At 38.7% G+C, this 22,194-nt stretch overlaps 2 protein-coding genes and 1 pseudogene across 2 annotated transcripts; 2 read left to right on the top strand and 1 right to left on the bottom strand.

The window, feature by feature from the left end:
- The first annotated feature begins 1,998 nt into the window (after positions 1-1,998).
- On the top strand, positions 1,999-8,787 carry xirp1 (xin actin binding repeat containing 1). Its single transcript, XM_088430223.1, has one exon. It carries the CDS (start codon positions 1,999-2,001, stop codon positions 8,581-8,583), a length of 6,585 nt encoding a protein of 2,194 aa, XP_088286349.1. The 3' UTR covers positions 8,584-8,787.
- Positions 8,788-9,954: 1,167 nt separating this feature from the next.
- On the top strand, positions 9,955-13,387 carry LOC148414922 (uncharacterized). The gene is made up of 2 exons (XM_088430222.1): positions 9,955-10,298; positions 10,404-13,387. The coding sequence occupies exons 1-2, from the start codon at positions 10,171-10,173 to the stop codon at positions 12,814-12,816; spliced, it is 2,541 nt and encodes an 846-aa protein (XP_088286348.1). The 5' UTR covers positions 9,955-10,170; the 3' UTR covers positions 12,817-13,387.
- A 1,464-nt stretch (positions 13,388-14,851) lies between these two features.
- On the bottom strand, positions 14,852-20,872 carry LOC148414921 (solute carrier family 22 member 13-like; annotated as a pseudogene).
- Between the last annotated feature and the right edge of the window lie 1,322 nt (positions 20,873-22,194).

Below are 22,194 nucleotides of genomic sequence, written 5' to 3'. Positions count from 1 at the left end.
GCCATGCATAAGACTTGGTTTGTCATCGCTCTCACCAAACATATTCTGCTTTGTTTATTTGTGGATATGAGGAATGTGCCGCATAAACTATCAATAGCTATTCTCCAGCGTTTTCCTGAATAGTTGTTTTTATCATTTTTACAGATGACAAATATAGCAAAGTTACATCGCTGACCAAAGGAGGCACGGAAACATCACAAGCCAGAAATAGGATAACAACGTGCTCCTCTGTTAGAGACAAGTCAGCTCTTTATCTGTCGAGAGCAGCATCCATTGACTCCATTGGAGGTTCAACACAACCAGTAAGTTCCTGAAATGCCTCTCATTCCTCACCGCACTCTGGCCCATTGGATCCCTTCAAAAATCTCGCACCTTTTTCCCAAACAAAACTGTTATAATAGCAATGACGGGTTGCATTATTGTAGGAATGCATTGTAATCACTGCTGTTGACGGCAGAAGTCAAAAATCCGTCATTTCAAATGGACTAGCAGTGAATGTTAAACTAGGCATGTTAAATTATCGCTGTACCTTATAAAATGTGTACTAAGATCAAGTCCAAACAGCATTTCTGTTTGTCAACAGGGATTGGTTGGTACATCAGGGACGAGGATTAAAAGCAGCAAGGTAATTCTTGAGTGTCCTGTTTTTTTCCCTTTGAATGTGTACAGTTTAACTGACTCTGTGCTTGCTTAACTGCACAGACTTTTCATTTTTAATTTCTGGTAACACATAGCATAGTACTAAAATACTAATGATGTCACTATATTTGAGGAATATGTAACATATTAGAAGAATATTATACTTTCTAAAAATATGTCAATAAGTTTGCAAGACTTTTCAAATTACAGTAACGAACAAATCATTAACATACACTAGAATAGAAAATGTTATTTTGAAACTGAACAAATATTTTAAGTTGTGGGTATACAGTACAAAGACTGTGGCATCAACACGCTTGCTGAAAGTAATACAACAAAATAGAAATTAAAAAACACAAATATGTTCCTTCATTGTTATAAAACAAAATAACAGATTTTTGAAAATAAACACCTTGTATTTGTTGACTTTGAGTCAAACCGAAATCAATATTAATTCACTTATGACAGTTGTATAACTACATTTAAGATGTTTCCATTATAACCGCACAGAAGTTCAAATGAAAAATGTATAAAATGATGCTTCGTGGTCTTTAGCTATGACTCAACAATGTAAAGTGCTATGATATATATGATACTATATATTATACTATTACAGGTACAGTACTGTACTTCGCAGTGATACACAGACACTTCTGAAAATTTCTCATGTTGAGGATATTCCAATTTAGCTCAGGATGAGCCTAAAATTCTCTGTAACCTCTACAGGTGAAATTGATTTGATTTCCAATGTTTGAAACTCTGTTTCAATGTTTCTGTACATTTTTGCGCAACTTTGTGTTCACTAACAAGAAGCTGAACAGCAAAATTCACAACTTTTCAACCCAATGAGACCAAGACAATGCTTAACAACTGTAGGTTGGAGCAGAGCTACTGGAAGAGTCACAGAAAGACATAGATAAGGACATCTGTGGTAGGGAAAAAAAATCTTGTGAATTTTGCCATTCAAGTCCTCATTCAAGAACATCAAGTACGGTAAAGTGTTAAAACTTTTAAAAGTATCAAATAAAAAAAAAACAACAGTTGCACACGTGTATTCAAAAGGGGTTTTAGAAAAGGTAATATTCATCTGTAAAAGTTTAAGTATGTTTTAGATTCACCCTGCAAAACGCTTTTGCTCTGCTAATAGCTGTGTGTAGTGTTGTTTTCTTTAACCTTGGTGTGACGAAGATGCTTTGCAGTGACAAACATCAAGTGGGCATACAAAAAGGTAATGTATGACTTGCATACTAATTGCATGCCATTTATACATATGCATGTAGTCTAATATTGGTTCTACTGAAGGAGTACTGACATTATTGCATGTTCTGTTCTTTTATGTTTTTGTTTTTTCATGTAAAGATGGCAGAGACAGCCAGGAAAGTCACTGTTTCTGAGTCATCTCATCACGATGAAGAGGATCTTCCCCTCCCTCCACCACCTCCTCCAGTGCCTGCAAGGCCCCTTGACTATGAAGGTCCCTCAGTGTTGAGTACCCTTCCTGTGCCTCCACCTAAAGAAACCTTTTCCACATACTACCAGCAAAGGCAGAGAAGTGAACTGAAGAGGCTCTTTAAACACATCCACCCAGACATCAGACATCTTGGTGATGCTGTGGATGATGACATAATCAAGGCAGTGCAACCAGAAGACACTGAGGCATCGGATGCAGCATATCAGGGTGAAGTACAGTCAATGAGGTGGATCTTTGAAAACTGGAATCTGGATAGTATCGGGGATCCTCATTCTACCAGAAAGCTGCTGGATGAGGAGAACTTAAGAGGTGGAAATGTCAGAGACACCTCCTCCGTGTTTGAACATTGTGATAACAGACCTCTAATTTCAGAGTCATTTGCCAAAAGACAGGCTTCAGTAAAAGGAGATGTGAGAACATCCACATGGCTGTTTGAAACAAAGCCCTTAGATTCACTGAACAAAAGTGATGATGGAGAACTCGTTGAAGCCGTATTGAAAGAGCCCATCCAGCCAGGAGATGTAAGTGGGACGCGTCTACTTTTTGAAACCAAACCCTTAAGTGATTTTGGACGCTGTAACTCCATAGAGGACAATACCTTCTTGAAACTGATGTCCGAGCTCCAGGAACAAAAAGGAGATGTCCAAAAGACGGTCAAACTTTTCCAGGCAGAACCTAGCTGCGCTATTAGAGACAAAAGTGGCAATATCCACACAATCAAATCCATCTGCAGGGAAGAGATCAACTACGGAAACACGAGCGGTGCTCGTTGGCTATTCGAAACTCAGCCTTTGGACCTCATTAACAAGGGAAGCGATAGCATGAAAATAATTCGGGGCATATCTCTTGAGGAGGGACACAAAGGTGGAGTGGACAGAAAGAGGTGGATGTTTGAAACCCAGTCTTTTGAAGCTGTTCAAGAGGTTGTTGGAGCGGACACATTCAAGGGCACATTGGCTGACTGCACAAAAGAGGCTGATGTCACCAACAAGACAAAGCTATTTGAGATGCAACCACTAGAAACACTGAGGGGAGATTCAGAGGAAAAGATGTTGGAGAAGGATGCAATTATTGGTGGAGATGTCAAGACATCGCTTTGGCTGTTTGAAACTCAACCCATGGAGACTCTAAATGATAGCTATGAAGTTGGGAGTTTGAAGAAAATTACCCTTTCGGCGAATGAGCAAGGAGCTATTCAAGGCAGACAAATCAAATCTGAGGGCCGCGGCACTGAAAAGAGTTCCTCCGAAAGAGGCGATGTTATAGGTTTCAAGAAACTTTTTGAAACAATTCCCCTAAGTAAAATTGCTCATTGTAATGAGGAAAATGTCACATCAGAAAATCAAACGCCTGAGAATTCTCCTTTGTATGCTATAAAAGACAGTTCTGGAAATTTCCACAAGGTAACGACTGTCAGTCGTGAGGAGTTCATTAAGGGGAAGGTCCAAAACTACAAGTGGATGTTTGAGACCAAACCTTTACATGAACTAACGGAAGGAAAGGAAAATGTTGAAGTAATCAAAGGCATCACAAGAGAGGAGGACACAAAAGGTGATGTCAGATTGGCAAAGTGGCTTTTTGAAACCCAGACAATAGATGGAATTCATTCCAAATTCAACCAGATGGAGCCAAGCCACTCTGCTGGAGCCAAGCCTTGTCCAGGTGATGTCAAGGCATGCAAATGGTTATTTGAGACACAACCGATGGATGTTTTGTATGACAAATCAGAGAAAGTGATTGAGAAAGAGACCATTGACAACGCTAACGTTAAGTCGATCACGTGGCTTTTTGAATCACAGCCATTGGACAGCATAAAAGATGACGAGGAGTACAATTTAAACCTCTGTACCACCATACAGGATTCTGTAAAATCCAAGACAGGTGTTCAAACATCCAAACATCTTTTTGAAACAGAGACCCTGGATCGAACAAGAAATGACCGGATGGAACAAGATGTAAGATGTGTCAGTCAAGTCAACTTTCAGTCAGGCGATGTCTCGAGGGTTAAAGAACTTTTTGAATCCCAGTCCCTTGATGAAATCGGATCGGAAATGGTGACAGAATGTGATGAACACAACAGCGACGTTCACATCCAGCAAGGATCTGTACACAAATTCACGTGGTTGTTTGAAAATTGTCCCATGAACATAATCAACAAGGGCGATGATGATGCGAATAACCAGAAACTTAGTGAATCTGTGCATGGGGATGTAAAAAACAAAAAGTTTATATTTGAAACGTCATCACTGGACAAAATCCATGAGCAACCTCTTGAACAGAAGTCAGTCAGTTTGGAACAACTGGAAAGTGACGTTGATGTGAAGTCCAGCACCATGATGTTTGAGTCCATGCCACTGTATGCCATTAGGGACAAAGAGGGGCAGTTTCATGAGGTGACAACAGTGAAAAAAGATGAAGTCTTAAGTGGTGATGTGAGAGGAGCCAGATGGATGTTTGAGACTAAGCCCCTTGAGGCCATCAAGGCAGACAATGAAGTTTACGTGATCCGAGCTGTCACTCAGGAGGATGTCGAGAAAGGAGATGTCAAATCAGCCAGATGGAAGTTTGAGACCCAGCCACTGGACTCCTTTACCAGCAGAGAAGAACCTTCTGTCAAAGTCACTGAGGATTTAGGGAGCTGTAATGTGCAGTTTAATAAAAAAATATTTGAATCTCAGGAATCAAACAGTAAGTTTGTAAGAATGGTTAGTGTCACTGACGTTCAGCACGGAGACGTTAGGACCTCCACCTGGCTCTTTGAGAATCAACCAATTGACAGTCTCAAGGGAGAACCTCAAGAGCAAGTTCCAGTCAAAACAGTCCACAGAGAAGACAGCCAAACAGGAGACGTGAAACGCTGCACTTGGCTTTTTGAATCCCAGCCACTGGACAAAATCAAGGAGCCGGAAGAAACGTCTTTCCAAGGTTCGGGGGAAATCATCCCAAAAGCTGACGTAAAGTGCACAACCTGGCTTTTTGAGACAACTCCACTGGACAAAATCACCTCCAGCAGTGTCTCTGACACCATGTCATTCCTAAGTGAATTGAATTTAGTTCTGTCAAGTGGCATAATAGTAGAAGCAAAAGAAAATCAAAATGTCACCATGGCAAAATTCAGTCTGGGAAGTGCTCATGAAGTCCAAATTCAGAAAGAAGAGGTTATCGAAGGCAATCTCCGAAACATCATTTTACAGCTTTTACTTAAACCGAGCAACACTCGTGTTAATCTTCTTAGAGAAGTGGAAAAAGGAAACGTGAATACAACCGTAGTCCACCTTCCAGTCTATCCGTCTACTACTACTTCAGCCATTGATCAGGATCAAATACTGGAAAACGTTGTCCGAATGATCGACGAGCTTCTTATCCAGGGGCCGAACTACAAGAAAGGAATCCTAATGCAAGAGACCACTGGTGGACAAGCGGACATGTCTGTCTATTCCCTCATCTGCCACAGTGAAACCAATACTCAATGTCAAGTTATTGAAAGAGGGGATGTGAAGTCGGCCATTGGAAATCTGTTAGCGAATGCCAACTGTCCAAGGACAACGTCAACATGTAAAGTAGATGAAAATGAAAAGGGCAATGTAAATTTGTACAAAAGTTGCATTGAGGAGGGAAATCTTAACTACTTGAAAAATCTTCAAATGCAGGCATCAGAAGAGGACGTAGATCACGGAAATCTTGGCAAGGAGCAAATTGAGATTTTACAGGGGGATGTGAGGGAGGCAAAAAGAAGTCTCTGCCAGCAAAAAGAAAAGGTGGAACGAACTATTTTGGATGTTCTGCCAGGGGATGTGAAGAACACCAAAAAGGTATTTTCAACAGACTCCTCATTCATCGTCGAAAGCTGCATTCCACGGGGTGAAATAATTCCTGGCGATGTTTCAATGGCAAAGCAACAACTTGCGACAAAGCAGTCTGTCGTGGTTGAAAAAGAGGAAATTGTGGCCGGAGACATTAAGGCATCAATGCAGTCATTAGAACGTGCAAAGCAACAGAGTATGAGTATAGAACGGGAGAGCATTACACCTGGAACTATTTATGATATGGACCTGTCATGCAAGTGCCCCGAACCAGAAGGATGCCAAGTACAAAAACAGACAATTGTATCTGGAGATGTGAAGGCAGCTAAAAAGTCCTTGCAACTGGCCAAGCAGCAAAGCATGCAACTTGAGCGGGGAGGGATTTCTCCTGGAAACATATACAACCTAGATATCTCTGCACAAGAAGGAAGCTCAACGGTGGTCACACAATCACATTCATCTTCCAGAAGCCAGCGAATCAAGACTTGTCCAAAGGTCAGTGATGCGGTCAAAGATTTGGAAAGCCATGTTTCCTTAGACACTTGCCAACACGGAGACATATCCCATAGTGCCTTTCTAAACAATTATAGTGCATCACAACCACCTTTTGTAAGTTATGAATGTAATGGTCTGAAAACGGAAGATAAGCCAGAGGACGTTATTAAAGGAGATATTAAGTCAGCAATTAGATCTCTGCAGAGTGCAGCTATGGAGCAGAGGCTCCCAGATAAAGAAGCCATTGTTAGCGGTAATGTCCACCGAGCATTGCAGTCGCTTGAAAAGTCTAGTGTAAATGTCTCCAAGGGAGACTTTAAATCAGCAATGCTTTATAGGAATTCAGGAAACGCTCGTTCAGATAGGAGCAATGATGTACACGAGCAGAGTGTTGTGGTGTCTATGCCTCCATCTGACACAACATTGTTTCCTTCAATTTCAGTAACCTGTGAAGGGCACCCATCGATCACAACCCAGAACTCAACATGCTACCCGGTAGAAAATGGAGACTCTAAATCAGGCAGTTCAAAGGTTGTAACTGCTCTACCACGCCTGCTAAAGAAACCACAGAACCCGAAGCCAGCGTTGCCACCAAAGCCAAAATGGACTAAACCGGCAGTCATAGATGATCCAAAGTCGTCGCCTGCTAATAAAAGCAATGCAGCATCTCACAAAACTGCTAAAATTTGCTCACAGCTTCCCACTGGCAAATTCACTGAAGACACAAGTTCCCTGAGTGATGAAAGACCAAACTTCCAAGTGACAAAGTCAAATACCACAGAGTTGGAAATGGAGAGAAATGTCATACAGAAAATTAATGCAGTGGAGGAGATACAAAAGTGCATGAAAGATTATGAAGACAGTTCCAAGCATGAAATGAACATGAGCTTGCAGGCTGCATTGAGTAATTTTGAAAGAACGGACAGTGAGATCTTGAATAAAAAAGCCAAAGGCCAAAAAAACATCTGCAAGGGTCACATGTCACAGACAAACACTGCGGCGAGTGCATGCCAAACAACGACAAAACCCAATGACGATGTGAATAAAGTTGTATTGCGACAAAAGAAAATCAGCGAGACGGAAAGTCAGAGACGACAGAGGCTTTCTGTGCATATGGATGAGATCATGAAGGGAAATGTGAAGGCGGCCATGGAAATATTTGAAAACATGAGGAAACGAGAGGAACTCAAGGGAATTTTGTCCCAAGTGCAGGAGATAGAAGGACAAAACCGCAATGTAGATGTTAGCTCAAACAAGACTCTTTGTCACAACGTCCCCGGTTCGATGGCCTCATCAAGAGAATATTCAAAGCAAAGCAAAGTTGAGTCACACGATGATGATCTTGAAAGTGTTTCTTCGGTTGAAACGGCATTTGAAGATTTGGAAAAGGCAAGCAAGGAAATAATAAACCTGAAGGAGCAAACTATGGCGAAGCTCCTTGATATAGAGGAGACCATTAAAAAAGCACTGTACTCTGTGTCCAACCTGAAATCCGAGGCGGATATTGCAGGCTTGTCAGGACTTTTTGACGAATCCTTAAAGTCGGAGCAACATGTTCATCCCGCCAGCAATATCAGGAAAATCAGCATTGTGTCAAGTAAGGCCAAATCAAGGCAAGGAAAAGACACAAGAAATCACCTCAGTGACTCAAGTCTTCCCACGCGAGAAGCAGCCAGGCAGGCGAACAACACCTTCATTCGACCATCATCTTCCCAGTCATCACCTTCATTTATATCCATTCATTCAGCTGCCAAAAAGCCCGTCGAACAATCAAAGTCCACCATGTCGACGTTCAAACCAACACCAGAAAGCAATGGTCAAGTGGATCCACCCCAAGGCCCAGCAAAGCGCAAGGTCAGCACGCTGGAGGTGCAAACAGTTCCAGAGGAACCTGCCAGAATAATTGGCTCAAAGACTGTCAGTGAAACGTACAAAGAAACAGATGGCTTTGGCAATGTTTTTGTATCTTCTGTAACGTCTACATTTGTCACCAAAGAGTCTGATGGTCAATCAGCTGCTGTGTTCGAGGTGGTAGGGTGTCCCAACACCTACAAAGTCATGACATCCCCGTTACTGCAAAGATCTAGTCGCCCAACGGAGGAAAGGAAGCTGAGTAACACCAATGAGAAAGGGAATGTTTTTGTAACATTTAGCCAACCAAAAGAAAAACAGTGAACAATCTTTCATAGACCAAGGAATTCAATTGATGTTAGCAGGTTTTGTTTACCATAAAAATGTCTCATGTAGTGATGAAGATGTTGACGTTTTAAGTCTTAGAGATTTTATACTGTAACCATATTATATAAAATGTTTAATACTTTTGAATGAAAGAAAACTTGGTAAGGTTTTGTGTAAAATGTAATAAATTACAGTTCATGAAAAAAACATTCTCAGCGTCTTGTTTTCAACAAAAGGAATGGTCCTTCAGAATTATTATTATTATTATTATTATTATTATTATTTATTTTATTTTTTTTATTACTACATGCACAATCCAGATGGCGCTTGACCATGTCCTCTTCCATATCGCTGTATAAGTTGTGATTGCCTCCTAGCTTGTATTCACAGAAGTAGAGCGGATAGTGTGGAATGTAAACATTCCATAAAGCATTTTAACTCATGGACGCACCAGTTCAACTATTGTGTGTGTATGCCACCTCGACATATAGCTCAACACAAATATACCTTCTGCACCAGCACTGCTTTGAAAACTTCATTATAGAATCATGTAAATGCTGCTTATCAGAAGCTAAAGAAATTAATCTGTCTCCATCAAATTTCAATGCAACCTTCACCCTGAGTAGCTCACACAAAGCCTAATTTCATTCTAATTTCACCTAAGGATTTCTGAGCACAAAAGTCCCAACCATAGGTGTTTATTTTTTTTATACATTTTGTTACTTCAGCAGAATAAAAGATTGACTTACCACAACAAAAAATGGCTTCAGTCATTTCCTTTTGTGAACAGACTTTTAATAGATCCACTGGTAACCATTTACCTTCTGCTGTATTTGAGACTAGTGCCAATCACTGGCTGCACCTTTTAGTTTCAAACATCAGGAGGAATTGTGCTGTTTTCTTTTGTCGATGGAAGAATAATAAGATATCGACATTAAAATGAAACTTTTTCCACCCTGTCCATAGCAGACTTTCTCAAATGCAGGGGGGTTTCGAATTTTAGTTTGATAATTAGCTTTGCTATGGCTTGTTACATTAGTGTCTTTGTTGCTGTTATTAATTGTGTCTGCTGTCACACAGCTGGGTGCTTTGCATTTAGTGCAGTGTAGTGCAGTGTAGTAGGCTAAACTTGAGTTGCTTCTGTGCTAAGCAAGCTCCACCTTGGTGCTTTCGGGGCATTTTTAAGGTAAAACTTCCATAGATTAGACTGACAACCCCCGCATCCTCCTCCATTGTCACGTCGTCCTGATCCTGAATGTTCCCTCCCACCCACAACAGTGAGCTATCAGCCAAACACAATGACAGCCAATCAATGTCCACTTCAAGGTGTGACATCTATGTTTTCCAACAACCAACAACTAACAAACCAGGAATGCCTGATACATAAAAATGAATACAATCAGCATACAGAAAGTGTGGAATTTGGGAGTAAACATTAAGTAACAGAGCGTAACATTGAAAAAGAAACATAACACTTTATCGACTCTATTTAGGAACAAAACCAGAACATTTAGGTCTTTTAATGTTCCTGTGTTGTTTTATGATGTTTCGGTTGTTGTTACCTTGTTCCCATCATTATAGTTCATGTCACCTCTTAAGGAGATATGTTCAGCCTGTTTGAGACAAGTGTATCCAATGGAAAAAATGGTGGCAGATAAACTTATCCTGCACAACAACTGTTTCTGCTGCAAACACTGTCAGAAGAGGCTCAGGTAAGATGTTTGATAAATACAGAGTGCTATAATTAACATCAAACAATTTAGTTCATTTTTTGCTTGTACTTGTAATTAAGGCATTTTTTTTCTGCTTTATTACAGCATTCACAACTATTCCTCGCTTTATGGCGAGTTCTACTGCATGTCTCACTACCAACAGCTTTTTAGAATAAAAGGAAATTATGATGAGGGATTTGGACACATGCAACATAAAGACCGCTGGTTGCAAAAAGATAAAGGAATAGATGAACCTGACACCTCATCTGCACCAAAAATGACAAAGAGCAACTCAAACACATCCACTATCCCCAGAGAGCCGTCTGCTGAAATATTTACCTCAAAGTCACTTAAAACTGAGATGAAGCATAGCAGTCGCACTGATGTCAGGGGCAAATTGACAGTTAACTGGCCACCAGAGAAGAAAAGGCCTCTTTACAATGTAAAGGCACCAAGTTTGAATCAAAAAGATAAGCTAATACCGTTTACACATGCCAACGGTTCAGAAACCAAGGGAAAGCCTCAGGCAATAGATGGATCTTCAGAGGAGATGGCAATCTTTGGGGATCCTAAATTCAAGAGTGGTGCCTCAAAAACAAAAATCTTTCAAGACAAACATCTCCCGAAAGCATTTCAGTTGCCTTTTTCGGTTTTAGACAAAGGTAACAGTTATTCAGCTGCGAAGGCAATGCACACAACAGCTGTATTCACCAATAAAACAAATGTGAATGAAGCGTCTAACAAACTGGATGCTAATTGTAATAAAAATAGATCAGTAAGGTTTGTGCCAAATTTGGACAACTCTCGTGATCAGACTCGTCAACTGGCCTCAGATGATAAAGAGGGTGATGTCATTGGGTTCCACACTCAACTCTGTAATGATGCAAATGATACATTTGACAAAAATGGCCAGTCTAGAGCGCTACAAAAAACACAACATGTACAAAAGCAGAGAGTGGAGGCAATTGATGTTGAGGCTGATATTCAGAAAAGTCCACCTTTGCTACAAACTAAAGACGAAAATCATGAAGAAAAACATCTTGGTGACTCAGGCGATGATGCCAAAGACAATCCATCTCGTGAGTCATCCGATAAACTCGACATAGCAATTGAAAAGAAAAATCTTTCAAAACCAAAACTAACCAAAACAGTGTCTGAAAGCAATGAAACTAAGCTGGACCACAAAAACCTAACAAAAGGACACACAACCAATACACAGGTCCTTGCAAAAACAAATCCCCCCATGAGTTATGTAAAACAGATCGACAGATCCAAGGTCAAACTAGGATCTCGGTCTAAAGGAAGAAGCCCGTTGTCAAAGCTCTTTGCTGCAAGTGACACTGAAAACACGAGCAAGACTGAGACAAAAAGTGTCAAGGAAGCAGATGTTGCACTCTTTCACTCTTCCTCAGACAAGAACCAAGACGCCACTAAATTGTCAGCAAATGACAATGAATGCAAAACGCACACTGATGATCTAAATACAGATGAGGCTGACACCATCCAGGTCAAACCTCATGAAGGAGAGGATGACACTGAAAAGAGACTACTTGCTTCTGACTCAAACACACTTGACAGTTGTCAAGAGGAGGCTAATAAATCAGAGTCTGAGTTCCTAACTAGTGAGACAAGAGATAGCTTGCTGGATCTGGTCCAAACAGAGATAAACAAGCAAGATGGAAATCCCACAGATGACAGGAGCAGTGAGGTTACACTTCTACCAGAGACTAATCCTGAGACAGAGGAATGCAACGGGCTTTCTTCCAATGGAATGCAAGGCTCTCAAGAATCAACTAATGACCTTCAAGTTGAACAGAGCAAAGTTCTAGCAGAGCCACCGTTTACTATTAGCAATCAAGATAAGCCTGAGGATTCCACAGAACCAAAAGATATGGATATTAATGACCACAAAAAAATGTTTGATGTTAGTCAAGAAGCTTCGCAGGCTATTCCTAATTCTCTTGATGGGTTTGTCCCCCAGGAGAGTTTGGCAGATAACCCTGTTGATCTGTTCTCGGTCACTACTGATGCATCTTTTAGCCTGCTTGACACTCAACTGGGATTGACACAAAATGAACAACTTGGATTATTCGAGCAAGTAACTGGCCTTGATTCCATTAGCCAGACAGACAATCAAGGCCTAGTACATTTGAAAGCAAACGATGTGACTAACATTCAAGAATCCGATTTTGACTTATTCAGCTCAAATGGCAGTTTGTTCACCCAACCACCTGTTGAAGGCCCACCAGCCGCCATCCCTGATGATATTGTTGCAGTGGGTGCTAGTCTGCTGAATGGGCTGCTTGACTCTGGTGCAACGCCCTCTGTTGCTCCATCACCCCAGGAAGATCTTTTCTCTCTTGACATTTTTGCATCAGAGACACAATTGTTGCCAAAGTCTGAAGAGTCAAGTGGTGCAACTTCACCTTTGGACTGTTTATTGGAAAATAAAACTCCAGAGCAAACTGTAGAGAATGTTGTGACACACATTAACTGGATGGATGATTTGCTTGGATAAGATCAGGGATCAAACGTGATCACAGTTGTGCATATGATGTTGGCTTTTTCTTATTTTTTTCAAGGGTACAGTCCTGGGTTTGGCCAGATCAACACATTATGATATGCATTTCTAATCACATTTGAAAATATAAACTGTACTTTGTATGAAAATAATTTATGCTTGCCTTTATCCAGATATCCTACGTTGTTATTTTTTTTTGCCCTAGTATGCCATCAGCATTTTAATTTCATTGTAACAAAGGCAGTAATTGAGTTTGGTTCTGTTTGTTGTTATAGTCGAATGAAACTTAAAAAAAAATGTATACAATTATGTGAAAATGACTTGTATGATTCATTGTAGTAATCATAATAATGCATATATACATTAGCATTTCATATTTCAATGGAACCGTTTTACTTCGTCATTTTTGTTCAATTCTTGCGGATGTTTGTGATGTTATAGCAGAAATTCTAGATAACTCATTGTATGAAGGTCCCGAAATGAAAATCAACAAACAATGCATGCTTCAATTTAGAACTTGTTGCCATTGTTGTTGGAAATAACTTGAGCGTTATTTTGCTTTCATCATATCAGATTTAAAAAAATAAACATTTATTGACGCCAGTTTGCATTTACTTTCTTCAATTAAAGTTAGCGACTAAGTGGATAGTAGAAGCTTTTCAATGTTGACTGCTGACATGACTTTGACAATGAGAACATCCTTTGTCGAAGTCCGTGCCGGGAGTTGTAAACTTTTGAAATTTCTGTCAACATTTTTTGACCAAATCACATTAATGAGTAAGGGATTTAGAAAAAAAATCTGCACAATTTTTTATACTTATTTCATGTATCTTTATGCATTTTTGACATATTAGCGCTCCTGTGTTAACGTTCCAGATCTATTTACATTTATTATTTGTTTATTGACTTATTGTTCAGTTGGTAAGTTTTTCTAGCTTAGAACCATAAATTGATAGATTTCTACAGATACCTATTATAATGTGCAGGTCTGCATAATAGATAAAATAAGTGCATGGTAGGTTAGGTACAGCTATTGACAAGTGGTGTGCAAAAGAAGAAGAAGCATAAAAAAGGCAAAAAAAAAAAACAAACAGAAGTCTGATGGCAGCGGGGAAGAAAGTTTCTGAGTCTGCATGCAGTGAGATGAATAATAGGAGTTTATTCAATATTTTTCAGTATCGACTAAAGTATTTTTTGACAGGAACACATTTTGCTTTTTTTTTTTTTCTCCCTTTGTGAATAGAATGAAAAAAAAAATGCAAGACTACCCCCCTCCCCCCACCCCCCAAAAAAATGCTTTAACAGAAATCACAAACGTCCATCCAAGATGTGAATAAACCCTTAGATAACATTGCAAAAAAATAGACTGTGGTAAATATTTTTTATTACAACAGGAATTGTTTCAATATACATTTGTTGTACTTAATATATACAGTATCCATGTGTCCGTTCTTTACACTGCTTATCCTCATATGAGTCAGGATGTACTTTCAGAGGTCCCCAAACACCAATCCGCGGCCCGGTACCGGTCTGTGGACTAACTGGTACCGAGCCGCATGGGCCGCGTCGGAAAGAATGATTTTAGAAATAATTCAGTTCATCCTTAAAAAATTAATTAATTTCTGCTTAGTTTTGGCGTCGTCTCTGGCCGCTGTTGATGTTACATTTTGTAGCAAGGAAGGACAGATTTTAGAGTGTTTTATTAACCCAGCATGCACAATCCCGAAATGTATGAGGGAAAACAACACAAGTAGACAGAGTCCAGATCCGAAGCCACGACTTATGAAGTGTGACGCGACTGTGTTAATCATAAATAAGTAGACAGGCAGACAGATAAGATGTATGTATGGATGGATAGATGGATGATGTGTTCATGCACATACAGATAGTGCATGTTTGAATATATAGATGGGTTTTTATACAGTATATATTATGAACAATCAAAAAAATGCAAGATACCAGTTGACATGGGTTTTAATGAATGATTCTAAATGACACTTCTGATGGAAAATTGCAATAACTATTTATTTCATTACAGTTTACTTGATTTGATGTTTGTAATATCTGAGTTACTGTCTTTCTTTGCTGCCTTTTTGTTCCTGCAAAAGAAGAGAATCAAACAAGCATTACAAGTTGTGGATTCCATTCAAACCCTGTGATGGAGAATATAGTAGACATAGTATTGTAGTCATACATGTTCAAAATGAACAGAACATCGATCGATATCTATCAACAGTATATGAATGTATTTTCCTCATATTGTTTACCTGTTGCTTTCAGCCTCATCAAATGAATCTGGTAGTTCTCTCCCCCGTGTCTCAGGAAGCATGAAGCAGAGACCCCCACTGACCAGTGTGAGGCCGCTAAAGCATATGATTGGTATGGACCAGTGGTATATGGCCGACATGTTGACCAATGGAGCGATAAGACCGCCAGCACGACTTGCAATGGAGCCCAAACCAGAAGCTGTTTGTCTGAAGCCAGAAAAATCCCACATGAAACTCAGTCTCACAAATTTCCGATCAAGCTTTTTGCTCTAACTGCTAATCAAAGTGAAACATATTTTTTTATTCTCCATTTAGCATTTCAATTTACAGAACATTATGTTTTGATGCAGTATCAGGTGTGCCAGCACACATACGTAACAGATGAAAGAAGTGTCAAATGTGTGATGGCGATAGGTTTACCGACAAGATGTGGGGAATAACTCTTGAACATAAACAGTACATATGGTTGCAGCCCAATTGCTTATAAAGCGTCCTGAAGTGGCCAGTACCGTAACAGCAACAGGATTTCCTGAGGCCAAAAGAGAAAACCAAAAGTGTCATGATAGTGATATCTCTACTTACAAATGCATCTTGTTTTGAAAACTTCAGGTTACAAAACACCTATTTGATAAAATATTGTCTCTAGTTATGAAAGAAAATTGAGGATATGAAAGGCAAAATTGTTGGTGTATATTATGAGGCATTAGACACCAACACTTACTCAAACAAGACTGTAATCTAATACATCACAACCCATGATGTCTCCCCTTCTAATATGTATTTGTCACCAGTGTTGAGAGTAATGCGTTACAAAAATAATGTAACTAATTGCTGTAATGCAGTAGTGTCATGCATTACTCACAAAAAATAGTAATATTTAGTCAGTACGATTGAGAGTAATGCAATGCATTACAATGCGGTTTTAACCTAATAGTGGTGGGGTTTTTTCCCCCGCAAAATCACCAACAACATTGCGAGACCCCCACGCCCATTAGTTTCTGTTTATTGGAGATAACCATAAGAACCATAAGAACATAATAGTTAAATTCACTTTGTGTGTGATGCCTAAAGAGTTGCCGGATTTGCCAAATAGCACCAGTAATTTAAAAAACTATTTAAAGCGGTGCCATAGTAACGTGAAGTTAGCGAAAAAAAAATCATGTGGAGGATTGAGAGTGGGGATAAAACAAAGTGAGCAAAATTAACATTCTCTCACTCAGGGATGCCACTTTGACCGCAAGAGGTTAGGAGACCGGTGGTGGAGTACGTCATATGTAGAAGATATGCTGCCGCTTTCCACTGTGGATTTGCAAGCATTTTGAAATGCTAAAAAAAAAAAAATATTATATATATATATATATATATATATATATATATATATATATATATATATATATATATATATATATATATATATATATATATATATATATATATAGCAATTAACTTAATTCGGCTCCAAACCATTTTAAGTTAAAAAAAAGTTTTACAAAAATGACTTTAAAATACTATTACTGTATTCTTTACATATTTTGTCAAAAACAATGCAGCTTCTGACTTACCTTGAGTAAACGCAAGCATCAACATGCACAAGAAGCCTCCAACCAGAACTGTTGTAATGAAAGATATTCTTCTCCCCAGTGCTTCCAAAATCCAGACACAAAACAGCTGAATTGGTATTTCAGACAGTCCAAATATAAACTGTGTCAGGAATATGTTCAAGCCAAAATTCCCCACATTGAATGAAATGCAGTAGTATGTAACATTCAATGAGAACCTGCAGAAAATAAAAACAAATAGTCTGCAAAAGGCCAAATATTCAAATATAACATACGTATGGTTAAATCAGTTTTGACATTAAAAAAATACTTAATATAGTTAAATAATATTGTTGAGACTTATTCAGGGTAACTTACATCAATTGTGTAAATTAACTTACCATGTAAATAATATGGCAAAGAAGTATTTGCGAAGCACAGGTGATTGGACAAGCATCAAAATGTTGCTCCTTTTCGCAGGTCCTTTTACATCCATCTATAATGCACACAAATTCATTCACTCTGTGATAATGAAGCAAGTCATCAGTCCAACACATTTTGTTTATATTGCTAGCAAAGTTGGTTAAACAAACAAGTACCGGAAATTTCAGCCTATCAGTTAAGTCCAGTGCGGCATTGTTTGCAGTTTTTTAATAGCCACCAGGGGGCAATCTTTGGTAAAAAAAAATTGAGACAGTAGAGTACGCTATCAAAGTATTGATTATGAGTTTGAACTGCTTTTTTATTGGCCTCCAGCTAGCAGTCATCACTTGTAAATGCATGCAGGGATGTTGTGGTTGTGTTGGTGCAGTATTCTAGCAAACCGAGTATGTCGTGTTATATCACATTACAATTTCTACAAAAGGGCACAACTAAAAACTGGAATGCTTCTTTTCTTCATTTATTTGGTCAAGGCTTGTGTTCTGTCTGGAGTTGAGAGTAGCAAACTGATATCTGAAATAGGCGGCAACCATCCATTTTAAATGACTAAAATTGAATAAAGTCGCCTTAACTTCTTTAGAAAACTTAAAAATAAGTTTTAAACGAGAAAATCCAAGCAGTGATAGACATAGACTTATTCGTGGAGAGGTTAAGACATCTTGGCATATCTCAATCATCTTTAAAGATAACCTTAAACTAAAACATTAGCAAACATCACACAAAAAGCCAGCCATCGTGTTAATATCTTTTCCAAAAGAGAGTCTGAAAATCTGCGTTTATTGATAGCTGCCACCTTTACAAGCAATTCTTTAGCCTCCTCTGCCCTCCCCCTCTCCAACAACCACCTGGCTGACTCCGGAACGAACCTGATCGTTATATAAGAGAATTGTGTTAATTATCTTACATTATTGAAATGGTTCAAGGAATGTTTCTTTCTCACCATATATAAATAACAACGACTGCAAGTAGAGCAGCAGTGATAAGCTGAGCTGTTCTCCAGTCTCGGACAACGTAGATAAGACCAGCAAGGATAGCCTGTCCTACAGCACCACATAATTGAGTTGCGCATGCTCCCCAGGACCTTTTGGATGCACCAATCCACTCTGTGGCTGTCAGAACAGAGAAATAACAACTTTATTTTTAACATTTGCTGGACATTGTGGTTCTCTAGACCAGTGAAGCATGAACACAAGCTTACACAGTATACTTGAAGAAAGCCATACTTCATTCTCTTTGTGAATGACAACACAGTTCTAAACTAACTAGTATAGTTTTGGAAAAAAAAAACACACACAAAAAATACACAGTTTTCTAGTTCCGGCTTTATACCACTGTACGGGTTAGGGTGGGTTCTCTAACTCTAAATCTAACCGTGGGTTCTCTAACCATAACCCGTATATATATATATATATATATATATATATATATATATATATATATATATATATATATATATATATATATATATATATATATATATATATATATATATATATATATATATATATATATATATATATATATATATATATATATATATATATATATATATATATATATATATATATATATATATATATATATATATATATATATATATATATATATATATATATATATATATATATATATATATATATATATATATATATATATATATATATATATATATATATGCCTGAATATTAAAAACAGCTGAACAGATTGCAATTTATTTAAAAGTATCACAAAACCACATTTTACCTCCTCAAGTAGAAATATACATAACATCTGACATCCCCATCGTTAGATTACTTGGTTAAAATATTTTTCTCTTAGTCCTTGTTTTATTTTAAAGTTTATGCAATATCTACATCAACATGAATATACCTCATTTATGCTGCCCATCTCTTATTTATTTATTTATTTATTTATTTATTTATTTATTTATTTATTTATCCATTTATTTATCCATTTATTTATTTATTTTATTACATTGTAGGTACAATATGGTGTTATTCATCAACATGTAGCTGCTTGAAACGAATGTAAAGTACAATATAAAAAGCAAGCATAAAAGTGTGAGAGTGAAATTCTGACTTCAGTTTCCCTTAAACAACGATAGCCAAATAAGGAATGATAAGAGACAATCATATTACTTTACCCAATATAATGCCATTTAGTCGAAAGCCTCCATAGCCAAGGCCCATCAAAAACTGGGAGATCAGGTACAGGAGGTAGCTGGGGCAAAATGCTGAGATGGTTGTAAAAATGAGGCTCAGAAGCAAAGGAATCTGAGCAGCTCGTTTGCGACCAAACCTAGAAAAGACAAACCCCATTCAGGATAGATTGTGCATGGACATTGCACATGAGACTCATGAGACGTCTTTTTACTTACGATTCAGCAAAAGGTCCAAACAGGAGACAACCGAGCAAAATGCCAGACATCATCACGGTTTGTGCCACTTGAAGTAAATTAGACCGGTCACATACAAGATCGAACTACAACCACAAAAAAAGTAAATTTTAAAAAACAATATATTTTTAAGGGGTGTGGCAAAAAAAAAAAACAAGATTCACAAAAATTTCTAACTTCCCATTTACTATCATTCAGAAACTGTCTCAAAATCCATCCTCCCGTCCATCTGTTATCTGAACATCTTTATCTCCACGAGAGCCCGCAATTATTTTGAAATTGGCCTTTCCTCGTGACTCTGTCTTATTGCAATCACATCACGTCCCCGCCAACTTCACCACACTGCCATTAAAGAAATCATATTCAATAACGGGATAAGGATGCCAAGGACGCCAAGGACGTCAGTTACGTTGTCATTTTAAGATACGACACGAGTCTTCAGTGTTAGCGCAAGTGGCTAACATCGTGGTGCATTCAAATGCACTCGCACATTTCAAACTAGGAACAAAGGTCCATCTATGCATTAAATGTTAAATACTGCTAATATCTAAACTCGCTGGGCTTTCTCTCAATCTATTAAAGCTGACATATATCAACAAGAATGATAAGGGTGAAATTATTTAATTTGATATTTTACTGCATTATAATCACTGGTCAATCAAGCCATGTATGTTTATAATGCCTCATCAAAACCAATTCAGTATGTCAATGAATCAAAATAAAGCATTAAGTCACAGTTGTGGTCCAAATGCTGTTTTGGTGGATAAAGTCACTTGCCTTACAATTCAGAACTTAAGAAAGGACAAAAAAATGACGCTTTAATTTCTCCATTTTTCCTTCTGTCACAAAGCAAAATGAAGTAGATTATTACGATTCTTTGCACTTCTACTGCTTGAAGCAGAAATCATTGTCGATCAAATTATTTTGAATCAAAAATCAATACTGAATTGAGTCGTATCCCCCAAAATCAGAATTGAGACAGTCAGAAATTCCTACCCCTAGAATTTGGTGAATGTGTCACATCAACAATCACTTACATCAGTGACTATGGTGGCAGTAAAAAGTGAACTGTCGTACACCCAACCATTCTGGCACACTGTGGTGTCATTGAGTCCGTGCTCCCGGATGGCTTCGATGTCCCAGTCCACCGGCACAAACATACGGCATCTGCTGAAAGAACCATCGGGCTCCCGGGGAACGGTCAAGTTCAGCTTCTCATCCAACGTCAGGTTAGCGTCTGCCTTGAGGATCCAATCTGTGTTGCAGTGTCGCTCTGGATCGGACTCGATGAAAAATACACAGGCAAACACAAAACCTAAGATAACATTTGGGAAGCTCAGTGCACAAATGATGAGCTTCTGGAAAATTCCGAATTCCCCAATGTTCTGTAGGATCTCTCCAAAAGTGGCCATGTTCAGAGACGATTTCTTTCTAAAAGCGTACTCACAGAAGTGTCATCAATATTCTCTTGTCTACACGCTACATGTGAAGCGCCGAGTTAAACTTAAACTGACATAATTTCACAAGGGTCATATTACAAAATAAGGGTGGTAGAGCATTTTTCCAGAGTTCGGAACCCGCCAGACTCCTTTCAAATCCACTAAATGTTCTTGAACGCAAAGTGGCGGGTGAAGCTTTGCATTGTACCCTCGATGTGAGCGATTTATGATGTAAACTGGTCTGTAACATGTGATTGCTGCAGTATAATAACAATGCACTATGAAACTGTGTTACATAACTAGTGCTGTACCTCGTTCGTTGCATTTTACTGCATCTTTATGCTCATAGGTGCCAAAATGCATTGTTACATAACATTCGAGTGAAAATAGCAGTGATATCAAGATCTGTTTTGCTGATTTGGTTTTTATCTAAATGTTTCATATTTTGTCATGTTTTCCCTGCCTGTTTTGTTATGCTTTGTCTTGCTCATTTCCATCCATCCCTATGAGCTTAACTCATCTCATCCAAGTGTATGTCATTTTCTCATGAGTTATTTTGCATATAATAATAGCACGTCCGCCTCACAATTCAGGGAACCAAGTTCAAATCCACCTCGCCGGCCTTTCTGGGTGGAGTTTGCATGTTCTCTCTGAGTGTCAGGTTCACCTAATAGACATTTGTGAAAAACTATAAACAAAGAAGAAGAAAAGGCATTAATTTCTGCTCATGCATTAGGAGAACGGAGAAGGACTGCACGAATACAATTCTGCTGCATTCTGAAACAGTTTCTCCGAACCGTCTCTTTTTATTTTGGTTCAGAGGTTCCTAGGCTGCATGAGGGTTCCAGCCCTAAAAGGGCAAAAGTGCAGCTGGGGGGAGAAGCGCGACCGGAACCCAGTGTATTTGTTCATCAATGTGTGTCCATGTGCGCAAGATTAGTACATGTATGGCACAACATTTCATGGAGCAAGACATTCTGCAATATTTTTAATCACAAGTGAAGTGACATCTGTCTGCGGTTTGAGCTTGGCCAAACTTGTCGCAGCAACCTTCTCATAGCAAAGCATATCTTCATTGCAAGCAGATATATTGATTGTAGCAAATGTATCATCACTATATTTACAATTATTCCAACACAAGCCCCTGTGGGTTCTCGCCGGGCACTCTGTCTTTTTCCCACTATCCCAAAAACAAAACATGCAGGGCAGGTGTATTGGACATACTAAATTGTCCTGTGATTGGGTGTGTGTATGGTTGTTCATCCCAGCGTGCCCTGCCATTGGCTGGCAACTAG

This window comes from Hippichthys cyanospilos, chromosome 12, assembly GCF_059441005.1.
Source record: "Hippichthys cyanospilos isolate Australia breed blue-spotted pipefish chromosome 12, RoL_Hcya_1.0, whole genome shotgun sequence".
In the NCBI taxonomy this organism is placed as follows: domain Eukaryota; kingdom Metazoa; phylum Chordata; class Actinopteri; order Syngnathiformes; family Syngnathidae; genus Hippichthys; species Hippichthys cyanospilos.
This window is presented reverse-complemented; position numbering and strand designations above follow the sequence as displayed.

Excerpts from the sequence above, each read along its gene's own strand:
- xirp1 (XM_088430223.1), top strand. The coding sequence starts at position 1,999 with ATGGCAGAGACAGCCAGGAAAGTCACTGTTTCTGAGTCATCTCATCAC.
- LOC148414922 (XM_088430222.1), top strand. The coding sequence starts at position 10,171 with ATGTCACCTCTTAAGGAGATATGTTCAGCCTGTTTGAGACAAGTGTAT. Across the intron at positions 10,299-10,403 it reads CACTGTCAGAAGAGGCTCAG|CATTCACAACTATTCCTCGC; the intron begins GTAAGATGTTTG and ends GCTTTATTACAG.